Source organism: Xyrauchen texanus, chromosome 10 (assembly GCF_025860055.1).
Source record: "Xyrauchen texanus isolate HMW12.3.18 chromosome 10, RBS_HiC_50CHRs, whole genome shotgun sequence".
In the NCBI taxonomy this organism is placed as follows: domain Eukaryota; kingdom Metazoa; phylum Chordata; class Actinopteri; order Cypriniformes; family Catostomidae; genus Xyrauchen; species Xyrauchen texanus.
The window spans coordinates 22,722,802-22,745,513 of NC_068285.1; the positions used below are offsets into that span (position 1 = coordinate 22,722,802).

The window sequence follows — 22,712 nt, forward strand, 5'->3', positions numbered from 1 at the left end:
AAACTGTTATCTAGCTAAAAAATAATGAAAAGCTAGTTTTACATACATCAAATACCAAAATTGTTCTTGAATTTAGGGGAAATTTAATTTAATATACACATTTGAGCAAACATTTGATCCCAAACTAGCTAGCCTCTAATGAATATAAAGGGACAGTTCACTCAAAAAATAAATAAATAAAATAATCTACATCAAAACATCATTTACTCACCATCATTCCATCATAGATGTGTATGAATTTCTTTCTTCTGCAGAACATCAATTAAGATTTTTGGAAGAATATTTCAGCTCTGTTGTTCCATACTATAAAATACATGAATACATGAATGGTTGTCAAAAAGGACATTAAGGCAGCATAAAACTAATCCATAAGGCTTCATTGGTTAAATCCATATATTCTGAAGTGAAATGATATGTGTGTGTGAAAGTGCCTTCCAGCAAATTTAGTGTTATGCATGTTGTGTTTTCAGGTTTGCCTTAGGAAAGAGAAGAGAAAGAACAGCTTAAAGTGAAAATAGTGCTGCTCATTGATAGCCTCTGTTAGCTGTAAATTTAGAAGCTTGATGAATGCAATGCATAGGACTGTTCATGCCGATCTTAAGCAAGTATTCTTTTAGTGACGCAGAGAGAAACCATATTACCAACTTAAATTTAGACAGTGTTGTTCTACACTATTATATGAGACTAGGTCGCAATCTACAGCAGGAAACATAAAGCACGACCACTATAGTACAGTTCTCCATCAAATTAATCTTGTGAGTCAGATTTTTTAGTGAATCATAAAGATTTATGAATCAGTCAGAGCGATGACTTAATTATCTGACTCAAATAATACACTGTGATACTTAAGATACATGATACTTAAACCCGTTTCTGACTGATTGTTCATGTGACAACATATAGTTTAAGATACACATTATATGAGTTTTGATACACACAGGGATGGTCAGTATTTCAGATACATTTATTTAAAAAACGTGTTTGTATTTTATAAAATACTTTGTATTTTAAAGTCTTAGAAAAAAATCTAATGTAATTTGTATCTAAACACATTTAAATTAGGTATTTTCAAAATACACAAAATACTTTGTGCCAGTCAACCTCTTTGTTAGGCTGCTGATTTCCTGTATCAATTAGTTCAGACATGCCCCCCAACCCCAAATTTCATGTCTTTGATGTTTTTATATAATAAATAAATAATAATCATAAGTGTATAAATGTAGTACGCATACCCCTATTTTTGTATGAGCGTAGGTGTGGTCTTTATATACTGTATGCACCCTCACAGTTTGACTGACTTCTCACACAGCTTAAAAGATACATGTATAGTTTATAAAGTTTATAATTTATCAAATGTACCTAAAATATAGATATGCCTTTACAAATGTTTTGTGTGGATTGAAAAAGTTAAGATAATTGTTTAAATGCACTGATTTAAAAAAAATTTGTGTACTTGACACATAATCTCCTGTGGGAAGCTAATCAGTCCATATTTTCAACACCTGTGTCTATAATAGTTGTGCCTCATTCAACATGAGGATTGTGCCCTGATGAAGACCTAACTGGACGTTATTTTGCTTTGTTAAAATAAAAGTTTGGAGCTTCATTTCAGTGTGCGGACTTCTACTTTCTTTTTTGACAGTTGTTATTTAATTACTATTAATATATTAAGGTAGCTAAGATACTTTGTGCCAGCTAAAGCAATGCATGTCAACAGTGAGGAAATCAAAACTAGTCAGCAGCCAGCTAGCGAGCAAGTCTAACTATCGTTAGTGTGTTCAATAGCTACCGTTAGCGAGATCGCTTGCTAACAAGGTAAAATGGAACACCATTCAGATTTGCCTTCAGGTAACATGAAGGAATAAATGGGCACTGTCAAGTGGAAAATAGCTTTAACATTAGCACTGGTCATTAGTCAGTCTTGCTAGCTAATTGATGGTTGGTGTTAAGGTGGCGTCTCACTAGCCAATTATTCCAATTATATTCAGGTGTTAGCATCATTAACATCATCATCTAGCAGAGGTAATCAGAACATGCATTAGCGTCTCTCAGCGGGAGGTGTTAATAACTTTACTTCTGGACTCCCTGCTGAGTTAATGGGTTCAAAGACTGAAAAAACAGATCTGTTTTTTTTTTTGAAAAAAAAAATAATTCTGTCTCTGAGGCAGGGTCTTGTGTTCTCATCAAGTGACCAATTTTACAGAAGAACAGACAAGACATCAAGCTGATGTGATGTTGATGTTGTCATCAAGCTTTTTTCTTACATTAAAATGAGCCACAACAGTCTGTTTTTATAGTATGCATTTCTTTACTCCCTTTGTTTCTTACACCAACCTATCAATTTGCTTCAGAAGACATTGATTGACTGGAGTCATGTGGATAAATTTTATGCTGCCTGAATATGCTTTTTGGATCGTCAAATAGCCAGCAGCCTGATGCCACCTGCATATCTGCATTATAAGGACCTACAGAGAGCTTAAACATTTTTCTAGAAATCTTAATATGTGTTCTTCTGAAGAAAGACAGTCATACATATCTGGGATGGCATCAGGGTAAGTGAATAATGACAATGAAAATGTAATATATAATTTACCATCTATATATATAATTAATGTTAACAAATTATACATCTTTTCAAAGGTCTAAGGGTTAAACATTGATATCCGATCTCTGTTTCATGATAGCAATGCTCCAGAAACAGCAATTTAGTTATTTGTGCCAGGAGTACAAATGAAAACATGCAATATAAAATGGCGAACCTTAATTTTACTCTGTACTCCGCCCAGTGATTTTCAGAGAAAAAAAGCTTGCAGCAACCTAATGTTTTGTTAGATCATCTTCAAATTTGAAACATAACTTCTTTAGACTTGTGGCTTTGAGAACATTGTATTTCTGGGTTGACTTGGCACTTTTATTATTGTTTTTTTAGATTATAAAACATGTTCTGCACAAAATATTTCCAATACTATAAACTTCAGCTTCTCTAACTTTATAAAATAACAACATATATTAATTCTGAAACGTATATTAATTTCTGAAATAAAGCCCAATGTGTCTTCTTTCAAAAGACACTACAACTGTGTCCATACTCCAAAGGGTCCAGTAAATAGAACCATTTAAGCTCAGGCATGTAATTTACATGGTTTGTGCTCAAAAAGGGGTGCATATCAAAAGGTTAACTCTGTGTGGAAGTTCAGGAGGTCGTGCAGAGGGGCCTTTCAGAGCAATGTTGATGCCTTGGCCCTCTAATTTATGACCTTGTGGAATTCCAGGATTAAGATTGGGTAAATCCTAGATTAAAATCATGTCGTTTCAATTCTTCTGCATGTATTACACTGCACCCATGACATGCCAAACACTTTATTAGTACACTATGAGTGATTTCCTTTGCTTTTTGATCACTTGCCCAACTGATGTTGCGTGGTGTTTGTGTGAGTCAAGACTTTTGCAACTTATTTATTAGAAGTTTACATCCTCTGCTCAAGATCTCTTCCCTACAACATGAATCATGAAGAAACTTTTTAGATCATTCCCTTAAACCATGCCTTTGATAATGTAACAGGGCTCAATAGAAAGGAGGAGGCGGGAACCGGACAAAGCATCAAAGTAATGTTTTTAATAAACCTAAATGCAAAGACACACAAATGTAAACTCATACAGGGCAGCAGCCTGTAGCTCTCTCTCTCCCGACTGCTGCATCTCATTGCACTTATCCCTCTCCTCGGCTAATTAGCCCGACTGGGGGTCGGGCGTGCATATTATTGGTCCGGCCCTGCCCTCCTCCTTGTCACAGCTTAGTATTAAACTTTAAAAAAGTAATATACCATGTGCAGAGGTGGTCAGAAGATTCAGTGATTCTTCTAGATAAGATGATGACTTTAGTGTAGAAAACATAATCTCCTGAAAACTTTGAGGGCCTCTGAATTATTTTATGTACAGTTAGAGTTGTGTAGATGCTTTAAGTCCACATATCCAGCTCTACTTCACTTCTACTCTTTTCACCATGTTAATTACCCCCTTACGGGAGAAAATAGAGATTCGTTGTAAATAGTAAATCTTACTTAGGAGTTTTTTTTCATTATGGGTATGTCAGTTTATTTTTTCAGCAGCTTCTGAGATGCTCTGCTAAACCGTTTTAGTCTGAGTATTAGGTGGAGTAGGCTAAAATCTCTGCATTAATCTTGTTACTTAAGGAAGGGTGAGAACTGGACAATCTCTAAGCCAAGCATTCCATCGCCAGGGACTCTGCATATTTGCTTGTAATGAAAGAGATTTATTACCTCATCAATGGGAAACTCACTCTATGTGGCTAGCATGCACTTTCAATTAACCTGCATTACTCGCAAAGCTACTTTTATCTCCGCTAGTATGGTTCCTTGGAGATCAAATATCTGGTTAATTTTATTTTAAAATGTCTTTTGCTATTGTACAGTCTCATCAATGGGTTGTACAGTTTTAAGTGTTTTTGGATCTTTGTGCTGACGAAACATTGAAAAATATATTTCCAAAAATGTAATTAGACAAAAAACACTAGACAACATGAGTTGTGGGAAATTATGTTTGATCTAAGTGCTTTTTGATATCTTTATACAGTGAAAACGTTTGAAGAGATGATTAATCTATCCCTTACAGCCTTGATTTTTATTCCCAAAGATGGCACAACTGTAAATAAGGTTATGGTTAACTGTGCATGTTTTTTTTCTTGCCATCCTACACATTCTAGTGTGGAAGTGTACATGAACCAAAACAACCTCTAAAAACTAATGTAAGCATACTTGTTGTGCAGGCAAACAAGATGGTTGCTTAAAAAATTAAGAAGAAAAAACAACACCCATATTTGTGGCAAACAACAGTATTTTTTTTCTTAATACCACCACACAATTTTTAAACCATCCATATTGCTAACTCTCATCAAAGTTTTAATTGTTAATCACTGTGCTATTGCCATATTCCCTGGCCCTGATTCTAGCCCACTACACAGAATCATAATACATTTGTAAGGAAATGATGTTAATATAAATGTACACGGTATGGATTAAAGTGCCCATTCACCTTCACCAATAATATGTAAGGACATTTATGTGTGTTAGGAAAAAAAAATAACTATCTGCCTGTGTACACCATTATGTAGGAAAATTTGTGACTTTGCATATCTCCAGCAATAATATGTAGGATATAATATAATGGATCTTGCCGTGTTCAACCACCATAATAAAAAGGATAAATGACAAATAACCAGATTAGAAAACTAAATAAAGTTTCTCCACCACTTTAAATGTAATACATATTAATTATGCAATGAGTCTGTTGTAAGGAATTAGTTTAAGAGAATTATGATTAATTCACTCATTGAAAGAATTACAGTATATATATATATAATCACTCGGCAACGCTGAGTTGAGATGATGCAGCTGTGAATTCTTTAGAATAATGCTATTATCATGGCTATTGAAAATAATATCACAAATATGTTTCGATATGGTTTGAGCTTCGGAGTGCAGATCTTTAAAAAAAAATGTAATTATGAGATTATTGATCAAAATATATTAGTCAAATTAACTTTGAATACAAACAAGACTTTATTGCTGATCTAAACACATTGACAAACAGGTTGGGGAGTAAATTGTTACAGAAGGTGAATGAAATGATCTGTACAGAAAAATTTAAACTTATGGAGTCTATAGATAATGCATTGAGAACCATCAACTTCCATTTATAATAAATACCTCGATTTGCAATCGGGTTACTAAAATTATATTAAAGAGTTACCAGCACTTTCAGCGAAAGTTGGAGATGTACATACATTTCCTAGCATTGCTTTGGTTCTTTGGCTCTTTGTAGAAAGTTCTGTTTCTCCGTAAATGTTTTAGACCTCTGTGGATTGGAACGATGATGCGGGGCATTGGAGAGAGGCCTCCCGCAAGGGAGACAAACGACTCCCTGTCACGTTGATGAGTCATAGCGCAGAGAAGAGAAGTGTTTCCTCTGAACTTTTCATTCCGAGCTTTACTGGACTCTACATTGTGGTGAAGCTACAGAAGGGTGCCGACGCAAAGCCAGCCGAGGAACGGCTAAGAGCCACGAGGGAAGAGAAGAGTAAGAGTAAGAAGAGAGAGTTCTTCCTTTGTGGGGACATTTTGGTACTATAAGGTGGATTCTGGGTTAAGACAACAAAGCACTGTGACTGTGTGTGAAATGTTCATGGATTAAGATGAGATGTCTTAGTATTAGTATTGTGTTGTCCAGTGCAAACATGAGGGTCTCATAAGGGAGTCTGAGGAATGGCTAAGAGCCACGATAGAAGAGAAGAAGTGAAGAAGAGAGCAGAAGAAGAAAAGCATAAGAGTAAGAAGTAAGAGAGTTCTTCCTTGGTGGGGAGGCTTTGTACTATTGTGGTTGGTCACGCCCAAACATGTCCTGAGCCAATCAGAAGTGTCTTTTGCATGGTCACATGGTCATTTCTGACCATCCTTCTGAAGGTGATTGATGAGCCTTTGTCTGTTAAGATTCCCGTTTCCCACTCAATATAGGCCAATGTTTAATCATGACCATTTATATCTTGGATACAACTGAATATATATAAAAATTATTAGCATGAACATTCCTGAAATGCAGAAAGAATCTCAACGATAGTAAACATGATGTGCTTTATCATGAATGGTTACCATTCTAGTAATATGACATGAAGAAGACAAGATTAAAGATTATAATCATCACTTCGTCAGTTAGCAAAGTGATTACAGGTCATAACAACATAATTTTCAGAATTATCATGAAAGGCTAAGTATTGTGTACATTTTGGTACAAAAAGGTAGATTCTGGGTCAAGTCAGCAAAGCACTGTGACTTTGTGTGAAATGTTCATGGATTAAGATGAGATGTCTTAATATTATAATTGTGTTGTCCATAGCAAACATGAGGGTCTCATAAGGGAGTCTGCTCTGAGTCTTGGAAATTCGTTTTTAGCATGTGACACAGGAAATGTCAAATTTTTATGTGTTTGTGTGTTACTAAATTAATGAAACAAATTGACTTATTTTAGATATCTGGCATGGGGTTTCTTCAGAAGAGTAGTCTTTAAGTCATGTGATGACCATTAACGTTCAGGGCATTCCTGATTCACAACCTGGACAAGGAGGAATTTTGGTGTTTCCACAGAACTCTCTTTGTTCTCAATATGGTTGACACTCAACAGAGCAGCTTTTTAATGGTCTCTTTTCAGGCCTTTGTGTCTTAGTTAATAACTAAAAAGGAAAATATCAGTTTACATCATGGATAAAATAATTTTGTGGTGAAATTGTTAATTATTCTGCCCATAAAATTCTACAAAATAAACAATTATGTGTGATGCTAAAGTAAATGTGTCTTTTCTTATTGCATCATAAAGAAAAACTATTGCAGTACCAATAAGTGCCCCTTCAGTCTTAATCCCAGTCCTCAGCATACATTTTATGGGTTTCATTACAGTTTAGCCCTGATTTATTTAAGGATTGGACATACACTATAATAAATGCAAGCAAACTTGATAGCACACATGAACAATTGGTAGATTGCCTAACGTAGTCTACTGATGACTGCACCTTTCAGACTGAACGCCTTCAATCTTTGAGAAAAGGCCAAATGGAATTGGCGAGTGGAATTTGCATGCCACTCCCCCGGACATATGGGTATAAAAGGAGAAGGAATGCACACTCTCATTCAGGTTTTGTGCTGAGGAGCCTTGACAAGGTCCCTGTTATTTCTGTGGCTAGTACAGCAAGGTGGCAAGAGGGACACATTGTCTCATTCCCTTCATCAGGGAACGAAGATTATTCCAGAAACCGAGACATTCCCCTTCTGTCACTCACTTGACGTTGTGTCGATGTAGTGACACTAGGGTTCCCTATAGAAAAACGGCAGTTTTTAGGCTCCAAGTAGGCTCACTGGGGGAACGCGTATTTGCCCAGCCCCCAGGGTCAACTGAGTGCTAGAGCGTCTGTGGCAAGGGGGGCTCCCATCATTGCATACCAGAGCGGGCATTGGGAGGATTTCCGTGAAGCGAACAGGGCTACCTGTGTTTTGCTGAATCGACTCCAAATCAGCTGGATCACATGGGGGTGTAGTCTCCACTGAGCATCACCTGCCGCAAAAGTGCATCTGCTGTGGCATTGAGGCTACCTGGGATGTGAGTGGCCCACAGTGACCTCAGCCGCTGCTGATTCCAGAGGAGAAGATAGTGGGCGAGTTGCGACATGCAAAGAGAACCTATGCTGCCTTGGAGATTTATATAGGCTACTGACGCTGTGTTGTCGGACCGGACCAACACTTGCTTACTTCGGATCAATGGCAATAGCCTCTGCAGGGTGAGAAGTACAGCCAGCAACTCTTTGCAGCTGATGTGTCAACACAGCCGTGGTCCTGTCCAGGAACCAGTGGCTGGGTGCCCGTTGCACATTGCGCCTCTGCCCGTTTTGGAGGCATTTGTGGTGACCACGACACATCTGGACACTTGCTGTAGGGGAACTCCTGCCCGTAGAAATGCAAGGTCTGTCCAAAGGCTGAATAAGTGGCGGCAGAGGGGCGTAAAAGCCACGCGATGTGTCCTGCGATGCCATGCCCATCTTGGGACTCGAGTCTGAAGCCTGTGCTGAAGCGGTTTGATATGCATCAACCCGAATGCATTTTCATCCCATCTGTTCAAAAGAACAAAATTGTAACTTCCTGGGAAATTGCAACTTCTGTGGGTATTTTATTACATTTAACAAATTACTTGGGATTTAGGACACTCAGAAATTATCAGTGGTAGATTTCTTATGTCTGGGAGTGACAGCATGTCAGAAAGTTCTGAAAGGTAATAGTAGTCAATCATTTTGATGGCAGGTGTATAAGTCAATCATGTATATGGCATAGGTGTGTTTGCTATGTATGTGTACCATGCATCTGATTAACCACATTTTACAATAAACCTGCTTTGTGGATCAGCTCCTGTTTGTTTTCAGCTTATTTGCTCAGCAGACTCTGCACAGGCTTTTGCCCTGGCATTTTTAGAATGACCAGAGCAACATTTTGTTGCTGCGATAGAAACATCTGCATTCCTATGTCAATTTCAGAAGTAAGCCAGTACCCTGTATTTTATCTTAGTACATCAGGGCCTTAAAGTCTTCTAAGTAAAATTAAAAGCTGGAGCTGTGAAGCATGTTAAGAGGCTGTAAATTCTTTGCCACATCTTCCTTCTATCTTGACAATGTCTCAATTGTAACCCATTCGCTGTTGTTATAGCAATCTGAAATCCATAAAACTGATTATCAGTGACCATATGACCAGCCTTCACCCTGACACACACTGTTTATCCCCTTGTTCAACTCTAAACTAATCTTTGCCCAAACTAATCATTGTTCATATATCACTGTGTTTGTGTCTTCTTTCTTGTACTCCTTTGCGACCACATTGGTGCTAATTACCCATGGCACCTTACGGTGCAATTAGAACCTGGAGGGCCTCCACCCTTCACACTAAATCACTGATGGGCCAGAAGAGTGTTGAATGTTAAAGAAGATATGAATGAATAGACTTGACAAAATTAAAAAAAAAAAAAAAACAAAGTTGCTAAAGAAACAGCAATGGCAAAAGCTAAACATCAGAACTTGTTTGCAATGGTAAAAATAAGGAAACATTTGTATTTTATTTATTTTTTGGCATGTGAATCAAAAGCATTCTAACTCTTGCGAGTTTTGATAGCAGCATAAACAGAGCTCAAGGCAAAATGCACCTGTGGTGAATTTTTGTTTTTAAACCTGTTATCTAACATTTGATTTCATAATATTCTAGTCAAATACAACCCATCATTAAACCTGTAACTAACTGTTAGTTATCTGTGTGAGTACTTTTGAATGTGTAGCTGACATTGTGTTTTTTTTTTTTTTTCTAGAAATAAATCCGCTATAAAAAAAAACTCTTTAAAAAAAGCTTACTCAAGAAACAGAGATTATCTCAAAATCTATCGTGACAATAATAGACAGTGAGCTGTATTAATGTATTCTAGCAGGGGTATTTATTGTGTTATAGTCTTTCACAATACTGCACAGCTAATTTTGCATTTGATATTGATGTACTTTTATAGGTAATTGTTCATATTGGTCAGTTTATTGACTGATTCAGTTCAGCGGTATATGTGGTATAGTTTTATAATGTTGAGAGAAAAAGAATGTATGCTCATATGTGCCTGAAATTGGCCCTGAATTTCTGATACTGCTATACAAATAACTCATTGAAATATGAGAAAATCTGAAATGACAGTTACTGTTTCTAACTAAAACTCTTTTTCCTTGTGACGAGGAGGAGGGCGTGGCTGGGCCATGAGGATGCATACCTGAGCTGCCCCAATCAGCGGGAGAGAGAGAGAATGAGGAGCTGGAGATGCCAGGGAGAAAGAGAGAGAGAGAGACACTGTGTATGGAGCTGTGTGCATCTCTCTCTCTCTCTCTCCCTCTCTCTCTCTGGCATCTCCAGATCTTCCTTACCTCTCTCTCCCACTGACTGGGGAAAGCGGCACCAGACTTGTATCCTCATGGTCCGGGCACTCCCTCCTCCTTGTCACAGTCATGAACAGTGAAAATTATGAAAGTCTACTCTATATCCCAGGGCGAGAGTAGATTTCTAGATACTAACAGTCTGCCCGTAATACCTTATCCACCCTCTTCATTATCACACTCCATGCAAATGAGCGGTCACACATGCACTCATATGGATTTGTTGCCTTAAACCATAGATTGATAGATGCAGACAGCCTAGGAAATTTAGTGATGTTAGCCAAATAATGCTCCAGCAGTGTATGGGGTGGTGATGTCAAACACTGGATGAATGCGGTTTATAGTGGCCACATTCCCACAAAGTCTCCAAATTATTGTTCCAGTTCACTGTTGATTAGATTTAGAAAGACTTTGCCTTCCAAACTGATGCCATCAGCCCAGGTTTTTGGTTGTAATACTTGATAAAACAGCTTTAGTAGATTCATTAGTTATCAGATTGGGTTCAAGGAATTGGGTTGCTCGAGATACTCCTGTGTTGAATTCATGGGTAAGGGAGGGCAAATTGATGATCCATTTGAGACCTATCCAAATCAGTTCCTCTCACAATTTGGCAATAAATTACAATTTACAAAGCTCAAAGGGATACTAATACATTGCCTGGCTGCTGCCATGGCCACAGTTTTCTGTATGACCGCGGCTTTAAACAGAGTATTTTGTTTTGAATAAAAGCTGCAATTTTACCATCACATATGATCATTAAATTGGGTCTGACTCCAGTTTAACTCTCTTCGTTAAGGGTAGCATACATTTTTTAATGATGTAAAGTAATCCCTTGGATGCCGTCTACACAGGAGAGGCATCTTTGTTTATAATATGGAATGTCTATTGTGCTCATCACAGTAGCTTCTAATTTAAGATTGCTTTAATTCTACAAACAAGCTTTCCTTAACTCAATATGATATTGAATTCCACTAAAAGCCTGTGAAACAAAATGAGCCACTGTCCCACAATAGCCAATGAAACTGCAATAACTGTACTTTGTGTATTCTGACTATAAGGCCAAACCTGAATTTTAAAACTCTTAAATCTACACTATAAAAACTATAATATTCTCGAGGTACCATTAAGGGCAATGTGTTGAGGGTAATGTTATATTTAATAATCTATGTTGGTGGACTCTTCCGGACCTCATTTTATTTCTATTTTTATTACAACTTTGTGGCAGTTGTGGATAAAGTTTCTGAACCTATTTTGGCTATTATTTTTGTTTTTAGAACAAAATATAATTGTATGGCTTGCACTTTAAATATATAGGTTCATAAAGGGCTTTAAATCTTGCTCTCCAAGTCTTATGGACAAATTATGGATGATATTTTTTCTCCTGTGTAATTTATGTTGGATACTTTATATTGAACTGGATAATAAATGTAATAGGCTAATACGGTGCATATGCTCATTAACTTTTAAAAGGGGGATAAAAAACTTACAGTATCTTTTGTCATTTTCATCAACAACAAAATGCCACTTTATGCATGCCCTTTAACTTGAAAACCATGAACTAAACTATGCAAGATAAAAGAAAATGCAAAGAAGGCTTTATTAAATACAGGTTATGTTTCTTAGTGTGTCAAGTCACCTTTTTATGTCCAATGTAAATTATTGGTCCTGAAGCAACACCTTATTTAGGTTTTCTCAGCTGCCACACTGGTGGAAACCTCTGAAGATCCTCCAGACACCCTTTCAGTTCTCTGAGAAACTTACTCTTAGTTCCTGCAAGAAATGACTCCAGTGGTCTCAGAACAGTTTGAAATGCACCTTATTTTCAGCCAAACTCCATGTGCAACCTCTTAAAGCAACGTTTTCCAGCTTTTAGATGCACCCATTAACAATGTTGGGTAATGTTACTTTTAAAAGTAACTCGTTAGAATATTTAGTTAACTAAATTAATTAAAAGTTTCTTTTTATGGAAGTAAAGCATTACCCTACTAGAAAATCTACCATCAGAAGGTCTTCACATCATATTCATAATAAAGACTCAATAACTAGAATATGCATGATTTGTTTTAACATTGACATGGCAGCCAACATGAATAATGAAGAATAACCATTGTCTTACCTAAAGCAGCAAATTCCAACACTTGAACCTGCATCATATACACTCACCTAAAGGATTATTAGGAACACCATACTAATACTGTGTTTGACCCCCTTTCGCCTTCAGAACTGCCTTAATTCTACATGGCATTGATTCAACAAGGTGCTGAAAGCATTCTTTAGAAATGTTAGCCCATATTGATAGGATAGCATCTTGCAGTTGATGGAGATTTGTGGGATGCACATCCAGGGCACGAAGCTCCCGTTCCACCACATCCCAAAGATGCTCTATTGGGTTGAGATCTGGTGACTGTGGGGGCCATTTTACTACAGTGATCTCATTGTCATGTTCAAGAAACCAATTTGAAATGATTCAAGCTTTGTGACATGGTGCATTATCCTGCTGGAAGTAGCCATCAGAGGATGGGTACATGGTGGGCATAAAGGGATGGACGTGGTCAGAAACAATGCTCAGGTAGGCCGTGGCATTTAAACGATGCCCAATTGGCACTAAGGGGCCTAAAGTGTGCCAAGAAAACATCCCCCACACCATTACACCACCACCACCAGCCTGCACAGTGGTAACAAGGCATGATGGATCCATGTTCTCATTCTGTTTACGCCAAATTCTGACTCTACCATCTGAATGTCTCAACAGAAATCGAGACTCATCAGACCAGGCAACATTTTTCCAGTCTTCAACTGTCCAATTTTGGTGAGCTCTTGCAAATTGTAGCCTCTTTTTCCTATTTGTAGTGGAGATGAGTGGTAACTAGTGGGGTCTTCTGCTGTTGTAGCCCATCCGCCTCAAGGTTGTGCGTGTTGTGGCTTCACAAATGCTTTGCTGCATACCTCGGTTGTAACGAGTGGTTATTTCAGGCAAAGTTGCTCTTCTATCAGCTTGAATCAGTTGGCCCATTCTCTACCTCTAGCATCAACAAGGCATTTTCGCCCACAGGACTGCCGCATACTGGATGTTTTTCCCTTTTCACACCATTCTTTGTAAACCCTAGAAATGGTTGTGCGTGAAAATCCCAGTAACTGAGCAGATTGTGAAATACTCAGACCGGCCCGTCTGGCACCAACAACCATGCCACGCTCAAAATTGCTTAAATCACCTTTCTTTCCCATTCTGACATTCAGTTTGGAGTTCAGGAGATTGTCTTGACCAGGACCACACCCCTAAATGCATTGAAGCAACTGCCATGTGATTGGTTGATTAGATAATTGCATTAATGAGAAATTGAACAGGTGTTCCTAATAATCCTTTAGGTGAGTGTATGTCATCATGTGCTATGCCTATCGATAATGCCAGAGTCAACTTGAGATGTTTTTCAGAAGTCTGGATACAATTTAGTGGAGAGTGAGTAAGGAATAAGCTAGTTTTGAGCTGATCTACGGTGCGTACTGATGCCACTGGTTGATCGCATACAACTGCAAACGTGCATGTTGATACAATATCATTTTTAATGCTACCAAAATGTCTTCAAAAGTTTGTTTCACGAATCAAATTACTTGTTTATTATAGAACAAATATTTAGAGTATTTTAAGAAATTAAGAATTTTTTTCTGCGCATACAAACCATGTAGTACTTTGCTCGCAGCTGCTGATCCAGAGTCAGCTTTTCTCATCCCATTCTCCCAGGCAAGGGGAGATATATCACGGAGCAGTTTGGGTGCATACGTCAGTGAATTGAGCAAGTATTTCACCCTGTATGTCATGCAGTGTCCAGTGGAAGACTAGTCTTATAATCCCTCTGCCTAAATGCATTTATTGATATTTTTTTTTAACGCAGTGTGTATTAACACATGAACAGAGGTGGGTAGAGTAGCAAAAACTGTGCTCATTTAAAAGTACAATTACTTAAAAAAAATAATTACTCATAGAATTAAAAGTACTAACATAAATAATGACATGAGTAATAGTAAGAAACTATGCAATTAAAAGAGTACTCAAGTAGTGAGTAACTGTTACTTTCACAAATGACATACAGTAATAGACATTTACTCCCCTATATTCCATTTAAAAATACACATTGAAATTGTACTACAGAATTATTATTATTATTATTAATGGAAATTCTGTCATCATTCACCATCATGTTGTTCCAAACCCGTATGACTTTCTGTCTTCCATGAAACATAATAAGGAGATATTAGACAGAATGTTTGCCTGAGTCACTTTTTACTTTCAGTGAAAGTTTAATATATATATTTTGAAAGTGAATGGTGACCAAGACTGTCAGTCCCTAACATTCTGTCTAACATATTTGTTGTTCCAAATAATGCAAAGCGTCACACTGGTTTGGAACAACATGAGGCTAGAGAAATTATGACAGAATATTAAATTATGGCTGCGCTATCACTTTAAAGAGATAGTTCACCCAAAAATTTTAATTCTCTCATCATTTACTCACCTTCATGCCATCCCAGATGTGTATGATTTACTTTCTTCTGCAGAGCACACATTCTGATTTTTAAAATAATATTTTAAAAATCAAAAGCCAAAAGTTTTATGCTCCAAAAAGCACATAAAGGCAGTATAAAAGTAATCCATAAAACTCCAGTGGTTTAATCCATGTCTTCAGAAGTGATATGATAGGTGTGGGTGAGAAACAGCTCAATATCTGTCTTTTTTTGCTGGACAGCAGGGTGCGATATGCAGTGAAGAATGTGAATTACCAAAAACACAAGAAGAAGAATGTGAAAGTGATCTGTTTCTCTGGTTCTCATCCACACCTATCACATCGCTTCTGAATATACTGATTTAACCACTAGAGTCTTATGGATTATTTTTAATGCTGATTTATGTTTGTTTGTTTAGCTTTAAAATGTTGCCACTCATTCACTTGCATTTAATGGACCTACAGTGCTGAGAAATTCTTCTAAATTTCTTCATTTGAGTTCAGCAGAAGAAAGTCATACACATCTGGGGTTGCATGAGGGTGAGTAAATAATGGGAATTGTAATTTTTGGGTGAACTATCCCTTTAAGGGCTCTTGTCAGATCTGGATGAATTTGTCAATAAGAAGAGAGGTTTGGAAACATTTCTAGTAATTATTACAGTGAAAACGTGAAAATGTCACACAAGGACAAAAAAATGAATCTGATTGTGTAACATGTTACTTTTATTGCTTTACCCCCCAACACTGCCCATTGATTCTCAATGTGATTATGAACAGTTGATATTGGATTTCTAAGGTAAGTAAGGCTCATTGTCCTCACATTAGGTCATCATGTTTAACAGCAAGCTATTTTGTGATAATTCTTCAAAATGGCATACATTTTCAAAATGGTATACCAGATGAAAGTAGAAATGTCACCCTGTGATGAGGATGAGAGCATGGCCGGGCCGTGAGGGTGCATGCCTGGCACTGAGTTGCCTCAGTCGTAAGGAGAGAGAGAGAGAGAGAGAGAGAGAGAGAGAGAGAGAGAGAGAGAGAGAGAGACAGACAGACAGACAGACAGACAGACAGACAGACAGACAGACACACACACACACACACACACACGTATTTGTATGTGTGTCTACGTGTCAGCATGGAACAGTGTGTTATTCTGTATAACTGAAAAGTGTTTATGTGTACTGTTCAACCCTGTCCCAGCGTCCTCCTTCCAACACAACAACAAACCTTGTTACACACTCGTTTGATACAAACATGTTTCAATGTAAAAGCTTAATGCTTCTAACCAGATGCAGTTTTGTTGGCGTTTATCCCAAAGACAATGTTCACTGATCTGTGGCATGTTGTTTTGTCACAAGACTTACAGCCCTGAGTGTTCTGAACTGAGATCAGTTGGTTTAAATTAAATTAAATTATACATAGTATATAGCAAGCCAAAACACAATGCACACCAATGTGGATGCGGGATCACATAAGGTGTAAGGGTGTCTGGAGCATCTCCAGAGGGTTTTGCTTAGGAATCCCAAATTCTGCCTCTATTATCTTTTACATTTACATTTATGCATTTGGCAGACACTTTTATCCAAAGCGACTTACAGTGCACTTATTACAGGGACAATCCCCCCAGAGCAACCTGGAGTTAAGTGCCTTGCTCAAGGACACAATGGTGGTGGCTGTGGGGATCAAACCAGCATCCTTCTGATTACCAGATTACCAGTTATGTGCTTTAGACCACTACACCACCACCACTCCACTTAATTCTAGTATCAATTTACAGTGACTCTGCCTGTACTTAGAACACTGGACAACATTCAGGGCATATTTTGGAACAGCCATGATATACAATTCATGCTTTTCTTCGCTTGGATTACATTGGGACAGTATGTCACCAAACTGACTTGCAAAAATAATCTCTGATGCAAGTTTCCCAAACGCTTCTGCTCCAAATGTACACTATTATTTGCAACAATGTTGCTATGTCGGGCCTGTCAGAATTCTCAAACTGACAGACCAAAATTGATCGTTGAAAGTACTTTATTATGTGTATTATTTATTTATTTTTCTTTTTTCATCAAGTTTAAGAGTTTCATTTTAAGGGTGAATAGAATTTTTTTTTTTGCTTCATGCATAAAGCATCAAATAAGACCAAGCAGAAGCCAAATGGTTTGCAAATTGGCGGGAATCCTTGTGCCTGTTTAGCATTTAAATAGCAGTGTACTATCTGATTTGTATTGATACCAACATACATTACTATAGATTTGTTACTAACAGTTTTAGCATGCTGAGTCTAATTGTGGCTTCCTGCTGAGTCTTTGTGTTAGATGTGGTTTATGATTTCATGATTTATTTATTTATTGCCTTTGTATGGAGCTCATTATGACATTTATGTTATATACTCGTTTGGAATGAAAATGACATTGCTGTGGGAATCTTTAAATTGCTCAATATGATTGAACTGGAACATATCAATTTTGTCATGCACTGCTGATTCCAATTAACACCTTTCTCTCTTTCTTTTACAGGTTTCATATATACATGTGGTGGAACTTTAAAAGGGAGAAATGGGACCATTGAAAGTCCTGGTTTTCCATATGGATATCAGAATGGGGCAAACTGTACATGGGTTATTGTAGCAGAGGAGGTCAACCGAATTCAAATAGTCTTTCAGTCATTCGCGGTGGAGGAGGACTATGACTTTTTATCCCTCTACGATGGACACCCTCATCCAGCTAACTTCAGGACGAGGTGAGTGCTGTTTTAAATGGCATTTTATGCATGGACCTACATTACAAAGCATCCAGGTATATAATAATGGTATCAGAAGAGATTTAATGGGAGAATGAAATACAGAGAACTGAACTGCTGGGTTCATGGCAGCCCTTCAGCACACTAGAGCAGAAGGAAAAAAATATTGCCGTTTATGAAGTGCTGAAACTTTGCTTGGTGCAGAATAATCTGGAATCATTTTAAACATTGTAGCAGTCACCTCTTTGCAACCTGAACATGTTCAAAACGTGACATTTCTTGATGTGCGTTTTTGAGACCTGAAGTTATTTTTAACTTGACACAGTGTCTAAATATGTACAGGTCCTGCTCGAGACACTGAGGAAACAGTGAGACTAGATGCAGCAGTCAAGGACGTTTGTTCAGCACATGTTTACATAGGAAAACAATGGAAAAACAGAGCAGACAAAAACGCATTCGGTGTGTATATTTTGTCATAAATTACAAACCCGAACCCAAAGTCCTACTTGAAAAGCAGTTTTTGTAGAGCTTTCCTACAGAGGTGTGCGAAATGGCAGCTTGACTGTGATGCCAAATTAAAGTGCTGCCATGAACTCTCCCTGGATAATTACACTAAAACAAATTAAGCTCTTCTTGCTTGGCTATTGTATCATACACTCCTCAGTCCTTCACAGTCAACTCACAGCCATATAAAGCTATATATACATATATAACTAATGGCAAACTAATGGTCAAGACCATAATAAAGAGGTCAGATATTCTAGACAAAACATTGCATCTCTGGAACGCGTTTCCACATAGAACCACACGATTCACAGCTCATAAATATTGCTTCCTCTGGGAACTGCTTACATTTCACTGTGTATCAGCATGATGATATCTGTCCATATTTGATGATTTTTATTAATCAGGGTTAATTCCTACTTGCAAATTTGCAAGTAGAATTCCCCCCAAGGTGTCTGTGTCAAAGCATACTGAATGTACAGGGTAAAAAGTGAGCAGTCGGGACCTTAAATAGCTATTCCTTCCTGATCATTCATATTAAATAATATTGCTTAATTGAATAAAACTAGTTTACATTTACATTTATGCATTTGGCAGACACTTTTATCCAAAGCCACTTACAGTGCACTTATTACAGGGACAATCCCCCAGAGCAACCTGGAGTTAAGTGCCTTGCTCAAGGACACAATGGTGGTGGCTGTGGGGCTCGAACCAGCATCCTTCTGATTACCAGATTACCAGTTATGTGCTTAGACCACTACACCACCACCACTCCAGATGTTGCCACATGAAGCACATTTTCTTTGATTACCTGACAATTTTTTTTTTAACAGTGTTCTGTCCTGATTTAACATCAGTAATGATTATTAATGTGACCTGGCTGGGTCTCCACAAAGAGCAATGTGTAAATTAATTATAAACAATGCCAGGGTCTGGGCCACACCCTGCAAGACATCTGAAGATACCAGTGATTAATTGTGAAATGTGCAGATCCATCTAAAATATTTGCAGCTCTGCTGAATATTCATAGATGTATCAAAACAAATTCTAGATATGCTTATATTATCATTTGGCTGGCAGGAAATTAAGCATATCCTCTCAAACTGTAATTGCACAAACGTCTGGTATTCCGTGTAAAAAGCATACAAATATCATAGTGTCTGACTGATGAGGGTTTTTCAATGGCTGATGCCAATATCCAGAGAGTGAGGTGGCCATTGGATTTTATTACACAGCTCTCTGGAATACTTGATTCTAATTGGTCAACCACACTAACCAGAGGTCAGATAATTTATCAGGGGATAAATGTATATTTCTACTTCATTGCTTAGTTAAAATGAAATATTAATTTTCTCAAAATTCTACAAAACAGAATATAAAACTGAAAATGTAAATTATCCATTAAAACTAACAGCTCAAATCTAAAACTAAACAAATTTATCGACTTTATTATTATTATTATTATTGGTTTTAAGCAAGTTATTGTTACCTCCACATTCAATTCCTAGTGCATATTTCTTTGTTTTTTACAAAATCGATCATCGACCTTCGGCCGAGGGTGCTCTGGTACCACGTACACTTATGAGCATCCTTATGTTCGAACATGGTGTTTGTTATAGATAATCCATGACTAGCACAGAAGTCTAATAACAAACATCCACTTGAGTTCAGATCAGGGAGGCCGTTCCTCCCAATCACGCCTTTCCAGGTGTCCCTGTCATTTCCCACGTGTGCGTTGAAGTCACCCAGCATCACTATGGAGTCCCCCAATGGGGCCCTATTCAGGACTCCATTCAGGGTCTCCAAGAAGGCCGAATACTCTGAACTGCTGTTCGGTGCATATGCACAGACAACAGTCAGAGTTTTCCCCCCCCCCACAACCCGTAGGCGTAGGGAGGCGACCCTCTCGTCCACCGGGGTAAACTCCAACGTAGTGGCGCTCAGCCGGGGACTCGTGAGTATCCCCACACCCGCCCGTCGCCTCACAACCTGGGAAACTCCAGAGAAGAATAGAGTCCATCCCCTATCCAGGAGTACGGATCCAGAGCCAAAACTGTGCGTCGATGTAAGCCCCACCAGATCCAACTGGTAACGCTCCACCTCCCTCACTAGTTCCGGCTCCTTCCCCCCCAGTGAGGTGACATTCCACGTCCCCAGAGCAAGCCTTTGCTGCCCGGGTCTGGTCCGTCGAGGCCCACGGCCTTCACTGCCGCCCATATGGCAGCGCACCCGACTCCTGCGGTTCCTCCAATGGGTGGTGGGCCCAAGGGATGTAGAGGGGGGGTTCCACGTCGCTTCTTCGGGCTGTGCCCGGCCGGGCTCCGTGACAAGCCCGGCCACCAGGCGCTCGCTGACGAGCCCTCCATCTGGGCCTGGCTCCAGACGGGGGCCCCGGGCTTCCTCCGGGCAGGGTAACTCCTCCTCTTGCCGTTTTATTCATGAGTCATTGTGAACCATTCTTAGTCTGGCCCCTCACCTGAGACCACTTTGCCTTGGGAGACCCTACCAGGAGCACATGGCTCCAGCCAACACAACCCTCAGGATCATAAGGGCACACAAACCTCTCCACCACGATAAGGTGCTGGTTCCCGGAGAGGCACTTTGTAATCATTGGCATTTTTTAATCGTGTCATCAGATCTGAGGCCATATGTTTTGGACACTCGGGTAAAGAGAGGGGCAGAGCTGTCAACTGATCACCATCTGGTGGTGAGCTGGGTCAGGGGGTGGGGAAAGACTCTGGACAGACCTGGGAAGCCCAAGCGAGTAGTGCGGGTGAACTGGGAACGTTTGGAGGAGGCCCCTGTCCGCGAGATCTTCAACTCACACCTCCGGCGGAGTTTTTCAGGCATCCCTGCGGAGGTTGGGGACATTGAACTGGAGTGGGCGATGTTCAAAGCTTCCATTGCCGAAGCCGCGGTGGAGAGCTGCGGCCTCAAGGTTTTAGGTGCCGCAAGGGGTGGTAACCCTCGAACACCGTGGTGGACACTGGTGGTCAGGGAAGCCGTCCGACTGAAGAAAGAGGCCTTCCGGGATTTGTTGTCCCGGAGGTCTCCAGAGGCAGTTGCAAGGTACCGACAGGCCCGAAGGGCTGCGGCCTCGGCCGTGAGGGAGGCAAAGCAGTGGGTGTGGGAAAAGTTCGGAGAAGCCATGGAGAAGGACTTTCGGTCTGCACCAAAGTGCTTCTGGAAAACTGTCCGCCACCTTAGGAGGGGGAAACGGGGAACCATTCAAGCTGTATACAGCAAAGATGGGACGCTGTTGACCTCAACTGAGGAGGTTATTGGGCGGTTGAAGGAACACTTTGAAGAACTCCTAAATCCAAACACGCCCTCTATGGTAGAGGCAGAGCCGGAGGATGATGGGGGATCAGATTCTATTTCCCTGGGGAGGTCACTGAGGTAGTCAAACAACTCTGCAGTGGCAAAGCCCCGGGGATTGATGAGATCCGACCAGAAATGCTGAAAGCTTTGGATGTGGAGGGGGTGTCATGGATGACACGCCTCTTCAACATTGCGTGGAAATCTGGGACAGTGCCTAAGGAGTGGCAGAACGGGGTGGTGGTTCCCCTCTTCAAAAAGGGGGATCAGAGAGTGTGTGCCAACTACAGGGGTATCACACTTCTCAGCCTCCCTGGTAAAGTTTACTCCAAGGTGCTGGAGAGGAGGGTTCGGCCGATTGTCGAACCTCGGATTGAAGAGGAACAGTGCTCTTTTCGTCCTGGCCGTGGAACGACGGACCGGATCTTTACTCTTGCAAGGATCCTGGAGGGGGCCTGGGAGTATGCCCATCCGGTCTACATGTGTTTTGTGGATCTGGAGAAGCCGTATGACCGGGTCCCCCGGGAGAGACTGTGGGAGGTGCTGCGGGAGTACGGGGTGGGGGGGTCCCTTCTTAGGGCGATCCAATCCCTGTACGTCCAAAGCGAGAGCTGTGTCCGAGTCCTCGGCACGAAGTCGAGTTCATTCCATGTGGGGGTTGGTCTCCGCCAAGGCTGCGCTTTGTCACCAATCCTGTTTGTGATATTCATGGACAGGATATCGAGGCGTAGTCGGGGTGGGGAAGGCGTGCGGTTCGGTGGGCTGGGGATCTCATCGCTGCTTTTTGCAGATGATGTTGTCTTCATGTCATCATCGGTCCGTGACCTTCAGCTCTCACTGGATCGCTTGGCAGTCGAGTGTGAAGCAGCTGGGATGAGGATTAGCACCTCTAAATCTGAGGCCATGGTTCTCAGCAGGAAACCGATGGAGTGCGTACTCCAGGTAGGGAATGAAGTTTTGCCCCAAGTGAAGGAGTTCAAGTACCTCGGGGTCTTGTTCTCGAGTGAGGGGACAATGGAGCGGGAGGTTGGCCGGAGTATCAGGGCAGCGGGGGCGGTATTGCACTCGCTCTATCGCACCGTTGTCACGAAAAGAGAGCTGAGCCGAAAGGCAAAGCTCTCGATCTACCGGTCAATTTT

The 22,712-nt window shown here is 39.9% G+C and overlaps 1 protein-coding gene across 1 annotated transcript in view; it reads left to right on the top strand.

The window, feature by feature from the left end:
* LOC127650893 (CUB and sushi domain-containing protein 3-like) overlaps positions 1 to 22,712 on the top strand; it is a 686,283-nt gene that overhangs the window by 95,043 nt on the left and 568,528 nt on the right. Inside the window, exon 2 of the mRNA XM_052136534.1 lies at positions 17,529 to 17,751. Within this exon, the coding sequence (XP_051992494.1) occupies positions 17,529 to 17,751 (223 nt within the window). The remainder of the gene's footprint in view (positions 1 to 17,528; positions 17,752 to 22,712) is intronic.